The sequence below is a fragment of the Ochlerotatus camptorhynchus genome, unplaced genomic scaffold, assembly GCF_037179485.1.
Source record: "Ochlerotatus camptorhynchus isolate MF236.1 unplaced genomic scaffold, CSIRO-AGI_Acam_v1.1 ptg000069l, whole genome shotgun sequence".
In the NCBI taxonomy this organism is placed as follows: Eukaryota; Metazoa; Arthropoda; class Insecta; order Diptera; family Culicidae; genus Ochlerotatus; species Ochlerotatus camptorhynchus.
The window spans coordinates 432,751-451,693 of NW_027040559.1; the positions used below are offsets into that span (position 1 = coordinate 432,751).

At 41.2% G+C, this 18,943-nt stretch overlaps 1 protein-coding gene across 3 annotated transcripts in view; it reads left to right on the forward strand.

The window, feature by feature from the left end:
- Positions 1-16,801, forward strand: part of jumu (jumeau) — a 90,636-nt gene extending 73,835 nt beyond the window's left edge. For all 3 annotated transcript variants that reach the window (XM_065216857.1, XM_065216858.1, XM_065216859.1), the window contains exons 3-4: positions 10,872-12,440; positions 12,507-16,801. In XM_065216857.1, the coding sequence (XP_065072929.1) occupies positions 10,872-12,440; positions 12,507-13,004 (2,067 nt within the window). In that variant the 3' untranslated portion in view covers positions 13,005-16,801. The remainder of the gene's footprint in view (positions 1-10,871; positions 12,441-12,506) is intronic.
- The last annotated feature ends 2,142 nt before the right edge of the window (positions 16,802-18,943 follow it).

Sequence of the window (18,943 nt, forward strand, 5' to 3'; positions counted from 1 at the left end):
GGGAGCTCTCTCTCAGAATACTAATCAAATGCGGAGTGACGAACACACTTATAATTGCTAATTTTGAAGAAATTCTTGGGTTGAACACACAATCTCGATTTATGAGAATCTACCACCACTACATATCATCAGATATGTGTCTTCCTTGTTATACTCCAGACCGTGTTCACTTCACCAATCGCAGTTCCTCAATTGAATATGATCTGACCATGAAACAAGCAACTCATGGGATTCCCGATCAACTTCGACCTATTATTATCCCACGTATTTTTACTGAAAAGTACCAACAAGTCAATTGCATGAAAAGATATTTTACAGACGGGTCCCGTCTCAATGGATCCACTGGCTTCGGTGTCTTCAATGAAAACTCTAGCGCCTTCCGCAAACTTCAGGAACCTTGTTCCGTTTTTGTTGCTGAGCTGGCAGCAATCAACTTCGCATTGGGGATGATTTCCAACATGCCCGCAGACCATTACTTCATCTTCACGGATAGTCTCAGTTCGATTGAGGCTATTCGGTCGATGAAACAAGGTAGGCACTCATCTTATTTCCTTTCAAAGGTAAGGGAGCAGATGTGTGTGCTGGTCGAAAGATCATATATGATTACCTTTGTATGGGTCCCCTCACATTGCTCAATCCCAGGCAATGAGAAGGCGGACTCTCTCGCAAAGGTGGGCGCGCAGGAAGGCGAATTGTATGACAGGCAAATTTCACACGATGAATTTTACCATTTAGTGCGTCAGAGTACATTTTCGAGTTGGCAAACCGATTGGGACACTGGAAATCTTGGACGGTGGTTACATTCAATTATTCCTAATGTTTCTTCGAGAGCGTGGTTTAAAGGCTTGGACTTAAGTCGTGACTTCATTCGCGTGATGAGTAGACTTATGTCCAACCACTACTCGCTAGATGCTCATCTCAATAGAATAAACCTCGTGGACAGCAACATCTGTCGGTGTGGAAACGGTTACGATGACATCGAACACGCAGTTTGGCAATGTACGGATAATGACGCCGCCAGAGAGCGACTTTTGAATACCCTCGAGGCCCAAGGAAGACAACCCTATGTTCCTATCAGAGACGTGTTGGCAACCCGTGATCTCTGCTATATGCAGTCCGTTTATGTTTTTCTTCAAATGTCTAGTATAAGAATTTAATTCCTTTTGTCTTTTGTCTCTCTTTATTAGTTTTTGTTTGTCTTGTCCCCCCGTCTCGATGAGTCTCATCGTCGCCCACTGGTCACCCACCATAGCCGGTCGAACTCCGGACGAAGCTAGAACAGCACTACCGTTCATACTGGCGACAACGCTCTGATGAGACAACGAAACCCTACCCCAAGCTCCTCCCCTGATCCTATCCTTCGAAAATGTACCCTTCTAACCTCGAGTAAGCCGCGAGTAATCGGCCCAACTCCTACTAGACATAGAATTAAGTGAATTTTGTTACACACAGTGAACAATGAATTATCGGCTCCGTAAAGCTAACGCGATTGAGCCTCCCAAATAAACGAACTAGATAAAAAAAAAAAAACATCTGAAAACTTCGATGGAGTTCCCAGAACCTCAAACCGGGCTACGTCACAACTTCTTCGGCATTTACAGAACTTTATTAAATTCTTCAACATTTACAGCACAAAAGCATCTAACGTTCGATTGAATTATGATTAGTTTTCCGAATTCCTCACCACAGCACTGGCATCGTTTGGAACTTGTCAAGCAAGCTCGTGGGATGTCATTAGTGAGTTCCGTGACGTTATGTTTAAGGAAAATAGATTTTAAGAGTTACGTCTGTTTGTCTGTGGGACCTCAAACTCCAATCCTTTCGTATTGATTTAATTTATTTCGGTTATTTGTCTACCCCTTGAACGGTATTGGAAATTATACTGGACAAATCAAGCTGAACTTTGCATTAGGTCCTAAGTAACATCGATCGATTCTCTTAGTCGACTTTCTCTTTCGTTAATAACTTATTCACAGAACCTATGACCTCCATATGCCAAATTTGGTTCCATTTTCTTGATTAATTCTCGAGTTATGCAGAAATTTCTGTTTCATTTGTATGGGAGACCCCCTTTACAGAGGAGGGAGGGGTCTCGAACCATCATAAGAACCTTTCAGTTGTTTCTGAGTCTATAAGGGTCAGACAGACAGAAATTCATTTTTATATATATAGGGGAAATGGGTAATGTCGGCCGAAGTGCTCCTAATTTGGGCCCATCCATAAATTCAGCAACCGACCAAAAGTATCTATTAGTACCGTCCCAATGACGCGTTCATCTAGTTAAAATGGATAAATAGCAGATTTTTAGCGATGGGCCCAATCGATCCAAAGGCCAACATTAGAGCAAATTCTCCTAGATAGATTATGTGTTTACTTGGTTAATGCTTTGAGCGGTGTTTACGAGAAGTTTCGATAAGTTTTAAACTAATTCAAGAGGGCGTGAGTAATGAACCGATGTTGTCCGTCTCTCCGCGCATCAGACTTTTATCTTTCAATAATTTCGCATAACCGTAATTCCAAATCTTTCTCATTCATCTTCACGAAGCATGTTAAAGGTTTCACTTTGGAGTAATAAGACCACTAAGAAAGCACATGGGTTTTGTAACTGACAAAATCCGGCCATTACGGTATAGCGTTGTTTATTTTTAAAGACCAAAAAACAATCAACTGACTTTCCAAAGTTTAATTTTCGCGCCAAAATTCCCATCCACTCGCTATTCAACGATGATAAATACATGCTTATGTTATCGTGGAGCAGACGACCCGCGTGACTTGTTTACGTCGTCGCCGCCGCATCGACCAACCGGGAAGAAATATGTATCACAGCAAACATATAAATAATAAACTAACATGTGCATGCACTTGTGATGAGAAGAGACGGACGCAAAGCCAGAAAAAGACGATGATTCGATTGTGCATTTTTTCCCCGCATGCTTATGAATTGGTTATGTTTATGTTTATTCGCCGTCTCGGTCGCTCTTGTGGCTATTCGTTTTCCATTATTTTTTAAGTTTCAAAAAAATCTAACACCAATTTCTAGGTTGAACTCAGTTTCCGCCATCACCTAGGTCCGGTTTTTCCCGGTTGTTTACTTCAAGACTGAAGAACCCATAAAAACGTTCCGGTTCTAAGCTCACAAAAGTCATCAACATTCTTGCATTTTTGTTTTGTTCGGTCGATTCCAAATCTGCAAAACAATTTCCAATACACAAATCATCGCTCAACTTTTTCGCATAAATTTAAATTTCATAAACATTTCTGCTACCGTAACCTTCTCCTCCCCTGTCGATACGAAAGTCAGCCTATTTCGCGCCTTTTTTACCACTGTAATGAAATTTCCTCTGGAAGAACCCCTTCGCCTTTCCCATTTATCGGGTTTGGTTCATCATCATTCAAAACTCTCTTTTTCCCCAGCAGCAGCAGCAGCAGCAGTGAGTCCCGGCGACGCGAAGAAGACGCTAAAAAGAGTCCACCGGTGTTCAGCGCATGCATTCCAACTTTTGGCGGGACTGTACTTTTTCGTTGTTCCCTCCGCTCGCGCGCTTATTTTTATGTTTACCTAACCTAACATATCGGGGGTCTTGACGTTCGTTCGTTCTTTCCTTCTATCCATCCATCCCTCCAGCAGCAGCAGCAGCATGCCGAGTACCAACAGACAGTGCTCAGATGAATGCGAGAGAAAGAGAACGGTTGTATTTTATTTTTTTTTTCGATTCGCCCATCCTGCTCTGGCTCCCTTCTGGCGAATCCCGTCGGTTCCCATGGATTTTATGCTGCGAAAGGGGCGACGAAGACAACGACGACGACGGGACTGTACTTTTCCTCCACCGTGGTCACACGCCACCCCTCGCAGCATGCTTTTCTATGTTTTGATGGTGGTAGTAGTAGTCGAGCCAGTATGTCGCTTGTCAGTGTGTGTGTGCGAGTGTGTGGAGCTATCTCGCTCGCTCCACTCCGCATCCTCCAGTGGGTGAGAGTTGCTTTGTTTTGGAAAAGGCCGGCACGCATACAGCGGCGGCAGTGGTACTCACACGTGCCGGTGTGAGTTACAGGGTGCATCGGAAAAAGAAAACAAGGGATGCGAGAAAATCAATAAACTTCTCTTGCCGGTGAGTGGCTGAATGATGACGGCATTCAGTGGCGAGCGATTGAGATCGTTCATTTGGGTCCGGTGATGTCGATCTTATCACTGACTGGGGAAATTTTTATTTTGTTTATGTTCACTCTTAACTGTTAAGCGTTCCAGAATCCAAATGCAGCTGTCACTTTTGTGGCAATGTAGAACTTGCTAAGGGCTATTTGAATGAGGGGAGTACACTGTACACAAACATCATCCTCTGATCGAATGAAACCTCAGACCATTCAAAACAAAACACCGAAATCGCTTTTTCGAATGATAGCTACAACCGGATGACGGTTGTTTTGAAATCAGATGATTTTCCTCTCGAATACATGATGAAACTTGTTATGAGAAGGGATAGGGCCTTCAGTTGAAATGCGTAATGCTCTCTGCAGAATGACTGTCATACTAAATGGAAATGCATATGGTATTGGTTCAGCCCCATAACGCAAATCATTCAAAACGATGATGTAAATAATTCTATCGAACGTCATTTGCTGATCTGAGCTGACAAACGAGGTGGAAGCATATGCATCGCTATCAGAGCTGTTACGAACATAGGTAAAGGATGAAAACCAATGTTTGACTAATTCGTGGTGGAGGAGGTTTTCTCCACCACGAAATTTTTTTGTATGCATAATGGAATGGCTTATAATGGCTATTCAGTATGGAATTGTAGATTATCAAATTATAAATCTAATTAAAAGCACTTGCATGTCACCCTATTCTTAAATGTTTGTCCTCTGAGTACCGTATGTTTTTAGCTGATTTTCAAACGAAAATAATCCTGTATGTGGATGACAGTCATATGGATGTTCATCATCTGACGACGAATTCAACCATAAGGCCGACAACATAGTAGAAGCGATTCGAAGCGATTCGATGCTATAGCAATTGGCAAAGCGAAATGCAGCGGCAAGCGAAGCAACCTATGACATAGTGAAAGCGTTTTTGAAAACATTACAGTCGCGCGCGCAGTGCAAAATATTTGTTCAAATTTGTTATTCCTCACTAGAATCAGTCCACTTGCGTTCGAAGGCGTCAAAACACAACACGAACAGCTCTGTCGCTTTGCTGAACGCTTTACACCTCTTCGCATCGCTTTCACTATGGCTGGTTTGGGCGATTCCCATAGAACGCTCATAGAGGGTGCTTTCACGCAAGCGCTCCGCTTATTGCCAACGAATCGAATCGCTTCTACTATGTTGTCGGCCTAAGAAAATCATCCGAAATTCGAATGCATATTGTTAAAGGGCTCGAGCAATGCAATAATCATTCGAAGTATTGCGGATGTTTTGGTTCAGTGTAGTAGAGTGAATGCTTGGGACAACATTTTCATTACAGTAGGATCCCGATTTTCGCAACTAGAGCCCACTGTGTTTCTTATCAGGCATGGTAAATCATTTACATTCATTTCGTGTATTGATTTCCATTAATTTACCTATATTTTTTCATCAATAGAATTCTGTAAAATTATGTATGAAGCTTGTTTTGATATTAGCTACAAATCTTGTGAATAATCAAATCAGTATCTCTTATGCATAATGAACCAGAGCAAACAGAACCCACTGCTGTTTTTCAGTGAATGTAAAGTCCATTAACTGAAAAACAATAACAAGTTCTGCTCGCTCTAATTTGTCATGAATAAGAGCACAAAACATCAGTGGCAGTGTGTGTCTTAGAACTTAAACTTCGAATTTGTCTGAATGTCTGCATTAACTTTCAGAGATGTTCCCTCAAAGTTGAATGTCCTTCGAAAATCTTTGAATTTCCTCGGAAATTAATTCAAACTGCTCTGATAAAGTTCCTTAGAATTAAGTGGCGTTCCGTAACCTCACTTTTTACCTTTGCATCAACTTTGAAAACATAATTTATGACCATATTTATACTCGAATCGGTTTCCAAATGCAGAGAATCAGTAAAACTAATTGATTCACTACATTTTACCATAAAACTTCTTTGATAAAGATCTTTTGAACTGCTCTTGTAAAATTCCTTTACACTTTTCTGAAAAGTTATTTGAAATTCTTTCTAATTGCTTTGGTGAATTTCCTTCAAACTATTCCGATGATGTTTCTTGGAATGTCTATGAAGTTGCTCTCATTAGGTTCCTTTTAACTTTTCTGGTGGAAGTTCCTTCGAATTTCTCTGGAAGCTCCTTTGAAGTTTCTTCAAAGCTCTCTGATGAAGTTCCTTTGGACGACTCTCATGGAGTTGAATTTCCTTCGAATTTCTATGATGAACAACTCTCAAAACGTAAACAAATAAAGCAATATTGGTTGCCATGAATACAAATCTGTAAAACCATTGGAGGCGAACCAGCCCAAGGCTGAAAGCCTCCCTAATAAAGATAAATTAATTAATCTGTAAAACTAGAAGACCTTGAGCCTTTGAAAATTGATGTCAATGTAAACATGACCCTAAATTACGTTTTCAAAGTTGTTGAGCAGGGAAACAGTGAGGTTATGCGACGCCACTGAGTTCTACTGAACTGCTCGGATAAAGTTCCTTCAAACTGCTCTCATCAATTTATCTGATGGAAGTTTATTTAAAGTTCTCTAATGAAGTTCCATGAAGCTTATCTGATAACATTGCTTTGAACTTCTCTAGAAGCTTCTTAGATAAAGATCCTTCAAACTGCTCTCATTGAGTTTCTTTTAATTTCTTCGATGGATGTTTATGTTAAACTTCTGTGATGAAGTTCATTTGAGCTTCTCTGATGAAGGTCCTTCGAACTGCTCTGATGAAATTGCTTCGAACTTCTCTGCAAGCTTCTTTGAAGTTGTCTGATAAAGTTCCTTCAAACTGCTTTCATTGAGTTCCTTTTAATTTCTCCGATGGAAGTTTTTGTGAAGTTCTGAAGCTCCTTGAAGCTTGTCTAATGAAGTTCCTTCGAACTGCGGTGATGAAATTGCTTCCAACTTCTCAGGAAACTTCTTTGAAGGTATCTGATGAAGTTCCTTCGGACTACTCTCATTGCGTTTAATTTCTTTCGAATTTATCTGATAATTTCTATTAAACTACTCTGATAAAGTTCCTTCAAACTGCTCTCATTAAGTTCCTTTTAATTTCTCTGATGTAAGTTTATTAAAAATTCTCTGATGAAGTTCTTTTGAACTGCTCTGATGAAATTGCTACGAACTTCTATGGAAGATTCTTTGAAGTTGTATGTTGAGGTTCATTCGGACTGCTCAAATGGAGTTTCTTTTAACTTCTCTGATCAGTTCTATTGAACTGCTCTGATGAAGTTCCTTCAAACTTCTCTCATTGAGTTCCTTTTAGTTTCTCTAAAGGAAGTGAATTTAAAGTTCTCCGATAAGTTCCTCGGAGCTTGTCCAATGAAGTTCATTTGAACTGCTCTGATTTGAACTTCTATGGAAGCTACTTTGAAGGTCTTTCTCATGGAGTTTTTTTTAACTTCTCTAATCAGTTCTATTGCTCTAGTCTATTCTGCTCTGATGAATTTTATTGCAGCCTGCCATATGAAGTTTTTTCGAGCTGCTCTGGAAGCTCCCTTGAAGTTCCTTTAAAGTTGTCTGACGAATTTCCTTCGGGCTACTCTCATGGAATTCTTTTTAACTTCTCTGATGAAGTTCCTTCGATCTTCTGTGATGAAGTTTCTTCGAACTTCTCTGATGAATTTCCTTCGACTTTCTACGACGAAGTTCTTTTGAACTGCTCTGATACTTCAAACGGCTCTCATTAATTTCTCTGTTGGAAGTTTATTTAACATGCTCTGTAAAATTGTCTTTCAAACTTCTCTGAAAGCGCTCTGTTGAAATTCCGTCAAAGTTCTGTGAAGTTCCTTAGGACTGCTCTCAAGGAGTTCTTTTTAACTTCCTTCTTTGAAATTTTCCAATAAATTGCTTCTGGAAGTTTCTCTAATTTTCGCTACAGCTTGAGCTTAAAAGTTCTCCTGAAGTTTGACATTTTCTCGAAAACCATCGGATATTTTCAGGAAGATCCTTTGAACTTTCCCCGAACGAGAAGTTTAAACTTTTTCCTAAAATTACCTAAACTTCACTGAAAGCTGATGTGATTGTGTCTCGAAGTTCGACTGAGCTTCTCTGGAAGTTCTCTGATTATTCGGGAAGTATCCTGAACTTCTGAGGAATTTTCTTAACGTTTTTTTTAACTTGTCTCAACTCCTCCTTACAGTAAACTTCTCTGGGAGTTATTTGAACTTTTCAGGGAGAAGCTCTTTGCATGCAAAATCCTTGAGCTCTGGTGCTCTGTGATCTTCTTCTGAAGTTTGATCATTTAAGGAAGATCTTCTAAACTTTCCCATTTCTGAAGTACCCCGAATTGCTCTTGTTGAAGTTCCCAGGGTAGCTCCCTGAAGTTCCCTGAGCTTCCCCTGAAGCTTGCTGAAGTTTATCCTGAAGTTTCCTGCACTTCTCCTGAATTATTCTGAACTTCCCTGAATTTCTCCTGAAGTGGTCTAAACTTCTCCTGAATTTGCTTGAATTTCCCTGAACTTCTCCTGAAGTTTTCTGAACTACTCCTAAAGTTAAGTGAAACTGCTTGAATTTCTTCAGAACTTCCTCTGAAGTTCCCTGAGCTTCTCCTGAAGTTCCATGAACTTCCTTGAGCTTCCCTGAAGTATCATGAACTTCTCCTGAAGTTTCATGAACTTCTCCTGAAGTTTCATGAACTTCTCCTGAAGTTTCATGAACTTCTCCTGAAGTTTCATGAACTTCTCCTGAAGTTTCATGAACTTCTCCTGAAGTTTCATGAACTTCTCCTGAAGTTTCATGAACTTCTCCTGAAGTTTCATGAACTTCTCCTGAAGTTTCATGAACTTCTCCTGAAGTTTCAGGAACTTCTTCTGAAGTTTCATGAACTTTTCCTGAAGGTTCAAGAACTTTTCCTGAAGGTTCAAGAACTTCTCCTGAACTTTCATGAAGTTCTCCTGAAGTTTCAGGAACTTCTTCTGAAGTTTCATAAACTTTTCTTGAAGTTTCATGAACTTCTCCTGAATTTATTCTAAACTTCTCCTGAAGTTTCATGAAATTTTCCTCAATTTGAACCTGAACTTCTCCTGAAGCTCCATGAACATCTCCTGAAGCTCCATGAACTTCTCCTGAAGTTTCATGAAATTCTATTGAAGTTTCATGAACTTTTCTTTGAGTTTCAGGAACTTCTCCTGAAGTTTCATGAACTTCTCCTGAAGTTTCATGAACTTCTCCTGAAATTTCATGAACTTCTCCTGAAGTTTCAGGAACTTCTTCTGAAGTTTCATGAACTTTTCTTGAAGTTTCATGAACTTCTCCTGAAGTTTCATGAACTTCTCCTGAAGTTTCATGAACTTCTCCTGAAGTTTCATGAACTTCTCCTGAAGTTTCAGGAATTTCTTCTGAAGTTTCATGAACTTTTCCTGAAGGTTCATGAACTTCTCCTGAAGTTTCATGAACTTCTCCTGAAGTTTCATGAACTTCTCCTGAAGTTTCATGAATTTCTCTTGAAGTTTCATGAACTTCTCCTGAAGTTTCAGGAACTTCTTCTGAAGTTTCATGAACTTTTCCTGAAGGTTCAGGAACTTCTTCTGAAGTTTCATGAACTTTTCTTGAAGTTTCATGAACTTCTCCTGAAGTTTCATGAACTTCTCCTGAAGTTTCATGAACTTCTCCTGAAGTTTCATGAACTTCTCCTGAAGTTTCAGGAATTTCTTCTGAAGTTTCATGAACTTTTCCTGAAGGTTCATGAACTTCTCCTGAAGTTTCATGAACTTCTCCTGAAGTTTCATGAACTTCTCCTGAAGTTTCATGAATTTCTCTTGAAGTTTCATGAACTTCTCCTGAAGTTTCAGGAACTTCTTCTGAAGTTTCATGAACTTTTCCTGAAGGTTCAGGAACTTCTTCTGAAGTTTCATGAACTTTTCCTGAAGTTTCAGGAACTTCTTCTGAAGTTTCATGAACTTCTCCTGAATTTATTCTGAACTTCTCCTGAAGTTTCATGAACTTCTCCTGAAGTTTCAGGAACTTCTTCTGAAGTTTCATAAAATTTTCCTGAAGGTTCATGAACTTCTCCTGAAGTTTCATGAACTTCTCCTGAAGTTTCATGAACTTCTCCTGAAGTTTCATTACCTTCTCCTGAATTTATTCTGAACTTCTCCTGAATTTTCATGAAATTTTCCTCAATTTCTCCTGAAGTTGCCTGAAGTTATCCTGAATTTCTTCTGAACATCTCCTGAAGTTTCATGAACTTCTCCTGAATTTCCCTGAACTCCTCCTGAAGTTCCCTGATCTTTTCCTGAAGCTGCCTGAACTTCCCGAGCTTCCCTGAACTTCTCCTGAGCTGCCCTGAAGTTGCCTGCATTTCCCTGAATTTCTCATGAACATCTCCTAAATATGCCTAAACTTCTTCTCAACTTTCTCTGAAATTATCCCGAAATTGCCTGAACTTCTCCTGAATTCTTCTGAACTTCCCTAAACTTCAAAAGTTGCCTGAACTGCTCCTGAAGTTTCCTGAACTGTTCCTGGAGTTATGTGAAGTTACTTGACCGTCGTTGAATGTCTTACAAAACTTCTGCTGAAGCTCCCGGAGCTTCCTCTGAAGTTGCCTGATTTTGTTTTCCTGAACTTCTTCTGAATGATTGTAGTTCCAAGCTATCAACTGTTTCCTCAAGTGACATGAAATTCGGGCAAATGCTGCTGTATTTCGCCACATCCCGTAGATCGTCTTTCCAATTTCCCGGACAGCCTAGACGCAACATCTAATTCAAATTTCTCGTTCTCCTACCCTTTTCCAGGACACCACCCCCATCATGGACCTGTACGTGTCGGACTCGATGCAGGACATGCTGGACATCGACATCAAATCCGAGGTGGCCACCGTCGTCGGCGGTGTGAACGAGTTCAGCTCCCTGATGAACTTCGACCTACCCTCGTTGGAGCTGGACAGCAACTCGAACGATGCGATCAGCGGATGGGGTGCCGGAGCGCCCGCCAAGTGGCCCTCGAGTGACATCTACGCCGACGTCGGTGCCTGCGTCAATCCAAACTCCGTTATGCCCGTCATCACGTCCGTGCAGACGTCGCTGCTTAAAAGTCCCAAGCAGAACGTGAACCTCAACGCCACGGTCAGTGCGCTGAATGACCCGACGCTACCGAGCCCAAAGGAGCGGAAAAGTCACCTCACCTTCTCGCCCAACACCATCAAAGTGCCGATGGTGGTCCAGCAGGAAGTGAAGAAACCCGTCGCCGTCATCACCACCGGATTGACACAGATCCAGCGGATAAACGGGATCGACCAGGTCAAAAAGGACCTCTCAAGTCAGATGTTGAAAGACGAGGGCAACAACAAGATCGTGATAAGGAATCATCAGCCTCCGAACGGCGCATCCAGTCCGAGTTCCGGACTGGGTATGGGGCTGGGTAAGGGGAATACCATCAAGCTTGCAGCCGGAATCGGTGGGCTGACCTTTGCCAATGGAGTTCAGTTCAAAAATCTGAAGAACGTCCAAAAAATCACCGCGCTCAATGGAGCCCATGGGCTGAATGGGCTCAAACGAGCCTCGAGCCCTGCGCGGAACCTCAGTGCAACCACTACGGTTCACGCCGGTCAGACACAACTGATTGGCATCAACGGGGCATCCCCGAAGATTTTTAACCGCACCTTCATACCTCACAACGGAGGTAAACCGTCCAACATGATGCAAATGACGAATAGTAGCACAGCTGCCGTGACGACCGCCACGCCCAAGACGAAACCCGCCAAGCAGCAAGGAGACAGCGGCTTCCCGAAGCCAGCTTATTCCTATTCCTGCCTGATTGCGATGGCACTGAAGAATTCCTACACCGGATCGCTGCCGGTGTCGGAGATCTACAGCTTCATGTGTATGCATTTCCCGTACTTCAAGACGGCTCCGAACGGGTGGAAGAACTCCGTCCGGCACAACCTGTCGCTGAACAAGTGCTTCGAGAAGATCGAGAAACCGGTGACGAACGGTGGCCAGCGGAAGGGCTGTCTGTGGGCGATGAATCCGGCCAAGATCACCAAAATGGACGAGGAGGTACAGAAGTGGTCCCGCAAGGATCCGATGGCCATCCGGAAGGCGATGGTTCGTCCGGATATGTTGGGAGCGTTGGAAAAGGGAGAAGTGAAACATGGACCCACCGGGGAGAGCGACGAGGGCGAAAATGACGACGCCGATACGGAGGACCATTCGGACATTGAAGCGGTGGAGGGTGAGGAGGAGGAGGTCGATGCCGAGGAGGAGATCGAGATCGAACAGGAGGCGGACAGTTTCATCATCAACACGCCGGAGTCGATGGAGGATCCGGAGGGGGACGATGTGGACGTGGATTTTGATATGGAGGTGAGTCGATTGGTTGAGGGTGGGGGCTGTTATTCATCAGTGATTAATAATCTTCTTTTATTGCAGGTTCCGGACTTTTACGACGACATCAACGTGGATTCCAAGGAAGGCTTTACGCTTGAGTTTGTCCAGAAAGACCTGCTCTCGTTGGATGACGAAGATGAATCGGTGTACATTTCACCCCAGCCGAACAACACCCACCACCAACAGCATCAACAACAGCAACAACATCAGCAGCAGCAGCAGCAGCTATCCTTCCAGCAGTTACAACCGCTGGCAAAGCGAGCGAGGCTCGACGTCAATTACTCCATCTCACCTGCCGTTGGCACTGCTGGAACTGGGACGGTAAACGGCATCAGCACCTCCGCTGCCACTGCTGTGAATACCGTTGTCAATAGCAACGGAACCACCGTCAACCAAATCCAGTTGGCCAATGGGCAACAGTTCCAGTTTACCACGACGACGACCAACGGCAGCCAGCAGCAGTTCCAGCAGATCCACCATCACCAACAGCAGCAACATCACAACCGACGGAAGACCCCACTGGTCACGCGAATAGCTTAAAATAGGACGAAAGCGTGGTAAACTTTCTCGCACCTAGCAATAAGCAAAACAGAATGGTTCTATTTTTGAGTGTTAACATTTATCCCTTTCCCTCGCTCCCCCTTGGTTCCCCCCAGTATTTTCCCCCTCCCCTACATACACAAAAAAAAAGTATACTTTACAACAATTTTAGTTGTGATAATTTAGAACAATTATTGAACGAAGCTAGTGTTTCACACAAAATACAACAAACACACGGTAACGAGAGCGAACAATTTAAACCAGTAAAACCGCAAAACAAACAAAATCAGTTTGACAGATGAACAAGAACCAGCAATTTTAGGATCTCAATAATAGTGTGTACGTGTGTGTGTGTGTGTGCGTTGGAAAAAATGGAACGAAAATGTTGTGTTCTCCCGGCGGAGAGGAAAACGTTTTTGTATTAATTTATCTTTCAAAATGTGATAACAACTTGATTGTGGTAGAGTTTTTCTACGCGTTTTTTTTTTCATCGTGTAAGATCCGGATGATCACGGATTCGATTCGTCCAAACAGTCTCTCTTTCTATTTTTGTGTAATTTAATTTAGGAAACGAATCGAAATCGACGCAGATCTTATCAATCAAATCCACGGACAGACAGAAAGGCGACGGATCCGGCTTTCGTTCCCATCGAATCGTAATGGGCATGGGTTATCACAACCTAACCTCATTTGGGTTTCGTTTGTCTCTGAAGTTTGACAGATTGGAATGAGGTTAGAAAGGCCCGTGCATTCAACGACGATGATTTCTTTTATCGGAGAATAGGAACGGAATATCTACACACTGCCACTCGCCGCTGGAACGAAAGCTGGATCCATCTCTCCTTTTGACACGGTGAGCGCAATTAAGCAACTTACGTTATTATTGTCGTTATTTTCAACATATTTCGTTGTTATTTTTTTTTGTTTTTGGAAACTTCGGCGAAATGTTTTCAGGCCGTTCGCAACATTGTTATTTTGAAACAACACATACAAAATAGGACAGCGTTGGGAACAGCCTGAAAAGCGATGCTGCATTTTTGCATTCAGCAGGAATAACGTCGAATAGAAATTTTGTTTCCATTGCGAGTTCAAGTTCAGTTTTTTAGTTAATAAGTTCAAACCCCCGGCTAGATTGTATCACTTGAGGACAAGTTGTGTGTGGGTGTTTATGAACAAATGTGTTCGTTTTGTACCGTGGAAGCCCCGGAATGGTCATACCTGGACTGTTCCTTACATTTGCGTAAAACAAACGCAACAACAACTATATTCGGTTATTCGGCGTTTAAATGAAAATGGATGTTGATATTCAACCATTTCCCATATAATAAGTAACCAGTGTTTTGGCGAAATTTGAGTCTACAAAGTTTGATATTCGGTTGAAAATTCGACTAACTAAAACCATTCGAGCGTATCTACAGGACGAAGGAAAACGATACGGTTGAGGTCTTCTAGAACTGGATGGCGTAGAAGCGGTTGGCTGCTTTCAACTCAGGGGAAACATGTCAGAAGGGTCTTATTCGAAACGTAAACAATGACTTGGATCGTCGGTTTCTTACGAATGACAACACACTCACTCAAACTAACTAAATCATCTGACAGAGAAATGTTTGTTCTACGAGCTGGTGTAGTCAGAGATTCCGTGGGTGTGCGGTCATACAAGAGAAATCGACGATCAAAGTCATTGTTTACGTTTCGAGTTATACCCTTCTGATATGTTTCCCCTGAACTTATTCCCAAGACACATGATTCTATAACATTTGCCCGAATGATTGTGAAATGTCTGATATTCTGATATCAGATTCTGATTTCCCATCAAACATTCAAATAGGTACAAGAAGCTCAGAAATATTTCAAAGTTCTCCAAAGATCTGCTCATGTTTAAAAGAAGTAAAAATCGTCTCTACAATATTATCTATATAGATTCTGATCAGGGACGTCTGCAATAGTGAATATGCATCTAATTCAAATTGTCGAAAAATTTCCTAAAGTCCATTTTTAAGTCTCAAATTAAATCTCGCCAACAACTCCCCCGCCCCTTCTGAACTGTCTACTTGGTAACGGAGCATTTAGAAGAAAATTCCAAAGATATTTTGAGGAGATTTTAGAATCAATTCTAGAGATAACACCAAAGGTACTTCAGAGAAAAATTCCATTGGAGTTTTGGGAAGAACTCTAATGGTGTTAAGCTGCAATCGGTATTATCTTCGGATTAAATCCCGACTCTAAGCAAACATTTTGCAGATCATTCATACAGGGGGTCGGTATTTAAAGTTAATCCAAATTGGAGCTTACCATCAAATCAATTCAGAGTAGCACGTTTAGGAAGTTCTGCGGAAAATTCCACGACGATTGTAAAGAGGACTTCAGGTCCTTTTCTAATTAGTATTCTAAATCAGTTCTGATACGAATTTTAAGGGCGATGTCCGAGGATATTGAATTCTGAGGAAACTATAAAGTGAATTTTAAATGGAAGGCTGCGAAAAACACCAAAAGAGTCAAATGTTGAGGGTGTGAAATTCAAAAGGGATTCTAAGTTGAGTTTGAATGGAATTCCGTAGATACATCCAAAGGCATCTGGAGGCGAATTTCTAGAGAGTTCTAGGAGAATTCCAAATGAATTTTGATCAAAATTTTGAGACAATTCTAAGGTTCTTAATTGCATTGGAAATTGCGAATCTTAAACTAGGGGGTCAGAACGAAGACCTGTTTCGTTAATAACTCAGCTGCAACCTTGATGCTATCTGAGAACCTCTTTCATCAAACTATGATGCATAAATAGTGCGAAATCTGTTTAGAAAAGCCGCGCTCATCAAGAGAGAAAGTCGATGAAGAGAATCGATCAAAGTCACTTGCACCCCTTAAGAATTATGGAAGGAAGCTTCAGTGAATTCTTGAAGTTTTCTGCAGAGAATTTCTGGACTGTTTAAAAAAATCAAAGGACTCCCACACTGAGTCAAACAAATCTTAAGAATTTCATAAGACAAGACTCATGAACCTGGACTATTTTGAGTCAATAAGACAATTATGAATTCCAGAGGCATGAGTTATGCCTTCCATAAGCACGACTTACGAATGATTATCGTACTACATGAGATACTACCAGTGGTTCTTATACACTTTTAACCTGTCCGATTTCCCAAGCGTTGACAGAGAGCAAATCACGGAGTCAATTCCGATTCCGATCTACTACATTTTATATAACTTTTTAAACTTTCATAAACTAACCAATAAATTCTGTTTCATAAGCCAAACTTATGATTTCCATAAGAAATTCTTTTGTTCGAAAATTAATAAGTGGTTCTTATGGAATTCATACGTTCATTTGCCTCAGTGCAGAGAGAATCTCGAATTTATTTTAGAGGCATTATGAAAAGGGTTCTGAAGGGAATTTTTGTTGGTATCATTATTTAAGAGCTTTTCAGCCTAAAGGTTGGTTCGCCTATGAGTGAAAGGACATTAAAGGCAGCTCTTGAGGACGTCCCAAAGAAATCCGGTAACGAGTTCAAGATAGTTAAAACTTAGACAAGTCTTCGATTTGAACACAGAAACTAACTCAATGGTGCCTTATAGCGAATTTGTTTTTTCTTTTCGTTCCAACCTGGATCAAGATTGGAACTGCCTGTTTTTGACGAACGTCAGTTTGTTCGTTTGTTTTTAAAACCTAGCTCAGGTTGTGGTTTGCTCTGACAAAAATTTCGGTTTCGCACTGGGTTCCAACTCCGATAAAAAACGAATTCGCTATTAGCAAGGACCCGTAACGCCCAGTAACGGTGGTAGATCGCCTTTTCGTGGTGCGTTACTGGTATAAGATCGACCACCAAAGCCTGGTCCTAGCTACTTTAAACTAGGAAAACAGGATTTTTTGACGTAGGACTACGTTTGTGATTTCTATATACAACCGAAACCGAAAATGGAACATATAACAAAATAATGAAAGATTTTGAACATTCATAACTCAGCTGCTCCTGGACCAATTTCAATAATTTTATCACCAGTTGATCAGAAATATTTCTACGCATCTAACGAGAAGCTATTGAAAAAGACAAGCATTGTCCAATGTACAAATAAAAAGTGATAATTTTATCACTGTTAAACATTCTTCCCAAACCCAGTCGTCATAATCGAGTACCACTTGGTTGCACATCATTCTGCTTTAACCTGAAAAGATATAAAACAGCACTGCTGTATGGCATCAGTTCATTTTCGCTTCGGACGGCGTGGTGGTTAGTAAAAGCAGCAGTAGGAAGGTGGTGGCTAGTCCACTCTTTCACACCCAACAAGCAACAATTGACTGGTCGTGGCAAAGGAGGAAAAGATCTTGGTTAAAGAGGCACCAAGCGTCATCGCAAAGTTCTTCGAGACCACCATCCGTCGTCTGGATCGCCCTGGTGATGTCAAGCGTATTTCCGGTCTGATCTACGAGAAAACACAAGGTGTGCTGAAGGTGTTCCTGGAAAATGTGATCCGTGATGCTGTCACCTACTCTGAACACGCCAAGCGTAAGCGGCCATGGCCAATAAAACGGCCCATTTTCAGGGCCAACAAGCTTATAAGAGTTGTCGATGTTTGTCCATATTCAGAACTACAGGCCCCCAACGACCACACAAAATGCTCTCCAGAGTTATAATCAAACTTGGAAGCAGGGGTGCACGTGATGTTCATTGATTCTCTTCATCAACTTTATCTTTGAAAAAAAATACTATAAATTGGATACGCCTACAAATAAACAACGGAAAGAGTTAAGATAATTGATGATTGATCAATTAAAAGAACTAAATGCTCTTCACATTTGTTTCGTCCACTAGCGGTCATACGACAAGCTTCCGTTCGTGACCCTAGGCACAGACCCTTCTACTTTTTTTGTAATCACAACAGACTTTTCACAAGACTCGGGTTCTTCCACCGAGGATAAACATTTAGTTACTTATTTGTCATCCATGTGATTCCTAATCGATCAAGTAGAAGCGATTCTTTCCTAAGTTTCCGTGTTCGAAACCTTTTAAGTTCTTTGAAAATCTTTGTCGTGTTTGAACACTTTAAGACTTCCTTAAACGTCTCTGAAGTTCTCGGAAATTTCCACAGAAGTCTCCGTCTCCGCAACTTACCTCAAGTTTCCATAACATTTCTCAAATATACGGAACCTTTATATTTTTTTGGAATTTTCGATAAAGATCTAAGAATAGCCAAGGAGTTCTCGAAACTTCCGTTGAAAAGCTAGGTTTTGTTAAAGAATTCTCGGACCATATTAGAGTACTTTCCAGAAGTTCCTGTAACTACTCAGAAGTTTTGGAAACTGCTCAGAAGTTCCGTAGACCTCCCATAAATTTCGAAAACATCACAGAAGATCCCAAAATTTCCTGTTCTGTGTACTTCTCACAAATTCCGAGTACTAAAAGATCTAGATCTTCTAGATCTCGGAACGTTCCAGAAATTCCGAGAACGAAATCCTGTAACTTTCCAGAAAATCCGAGAACTTTCCATAAGATCTGAGAACTTTCCACAAATTTCGAAAACTTCCTAGAAGATTATGCAAACTCCAAGAAAATTCCTATAAATTCCCAGAATTTTTGAAAGCATCCCTGAATTACCGAGAGTTTCCACAATTTCCGGGCAAATCCGAGAACTTCTCAGAAATTTCAACAATATTATAGTACTTTCCAGAAGTTCCGAAAACTACTCAGAAGTTTTGGAAATTGTACAGAAGTTCCGTAGACTTCCCATAAATTTCGAGAACATCACAGAAGATGTCCTGTTATGTGTACTTCTCACAATTTCCGAGTACTACTAGATCTAGATCTTCTAGCTTTCGGAACGTCTCAGAAATTCCGAGAACGAAATTCTGTAACTTCCCAGAAAATTTAAGAACTTTCCACAAATTCCGAAAACTTCCTAGAAGATCATACAAACTCCAAAAAAATTCCTATAAATTCCCAGAATTT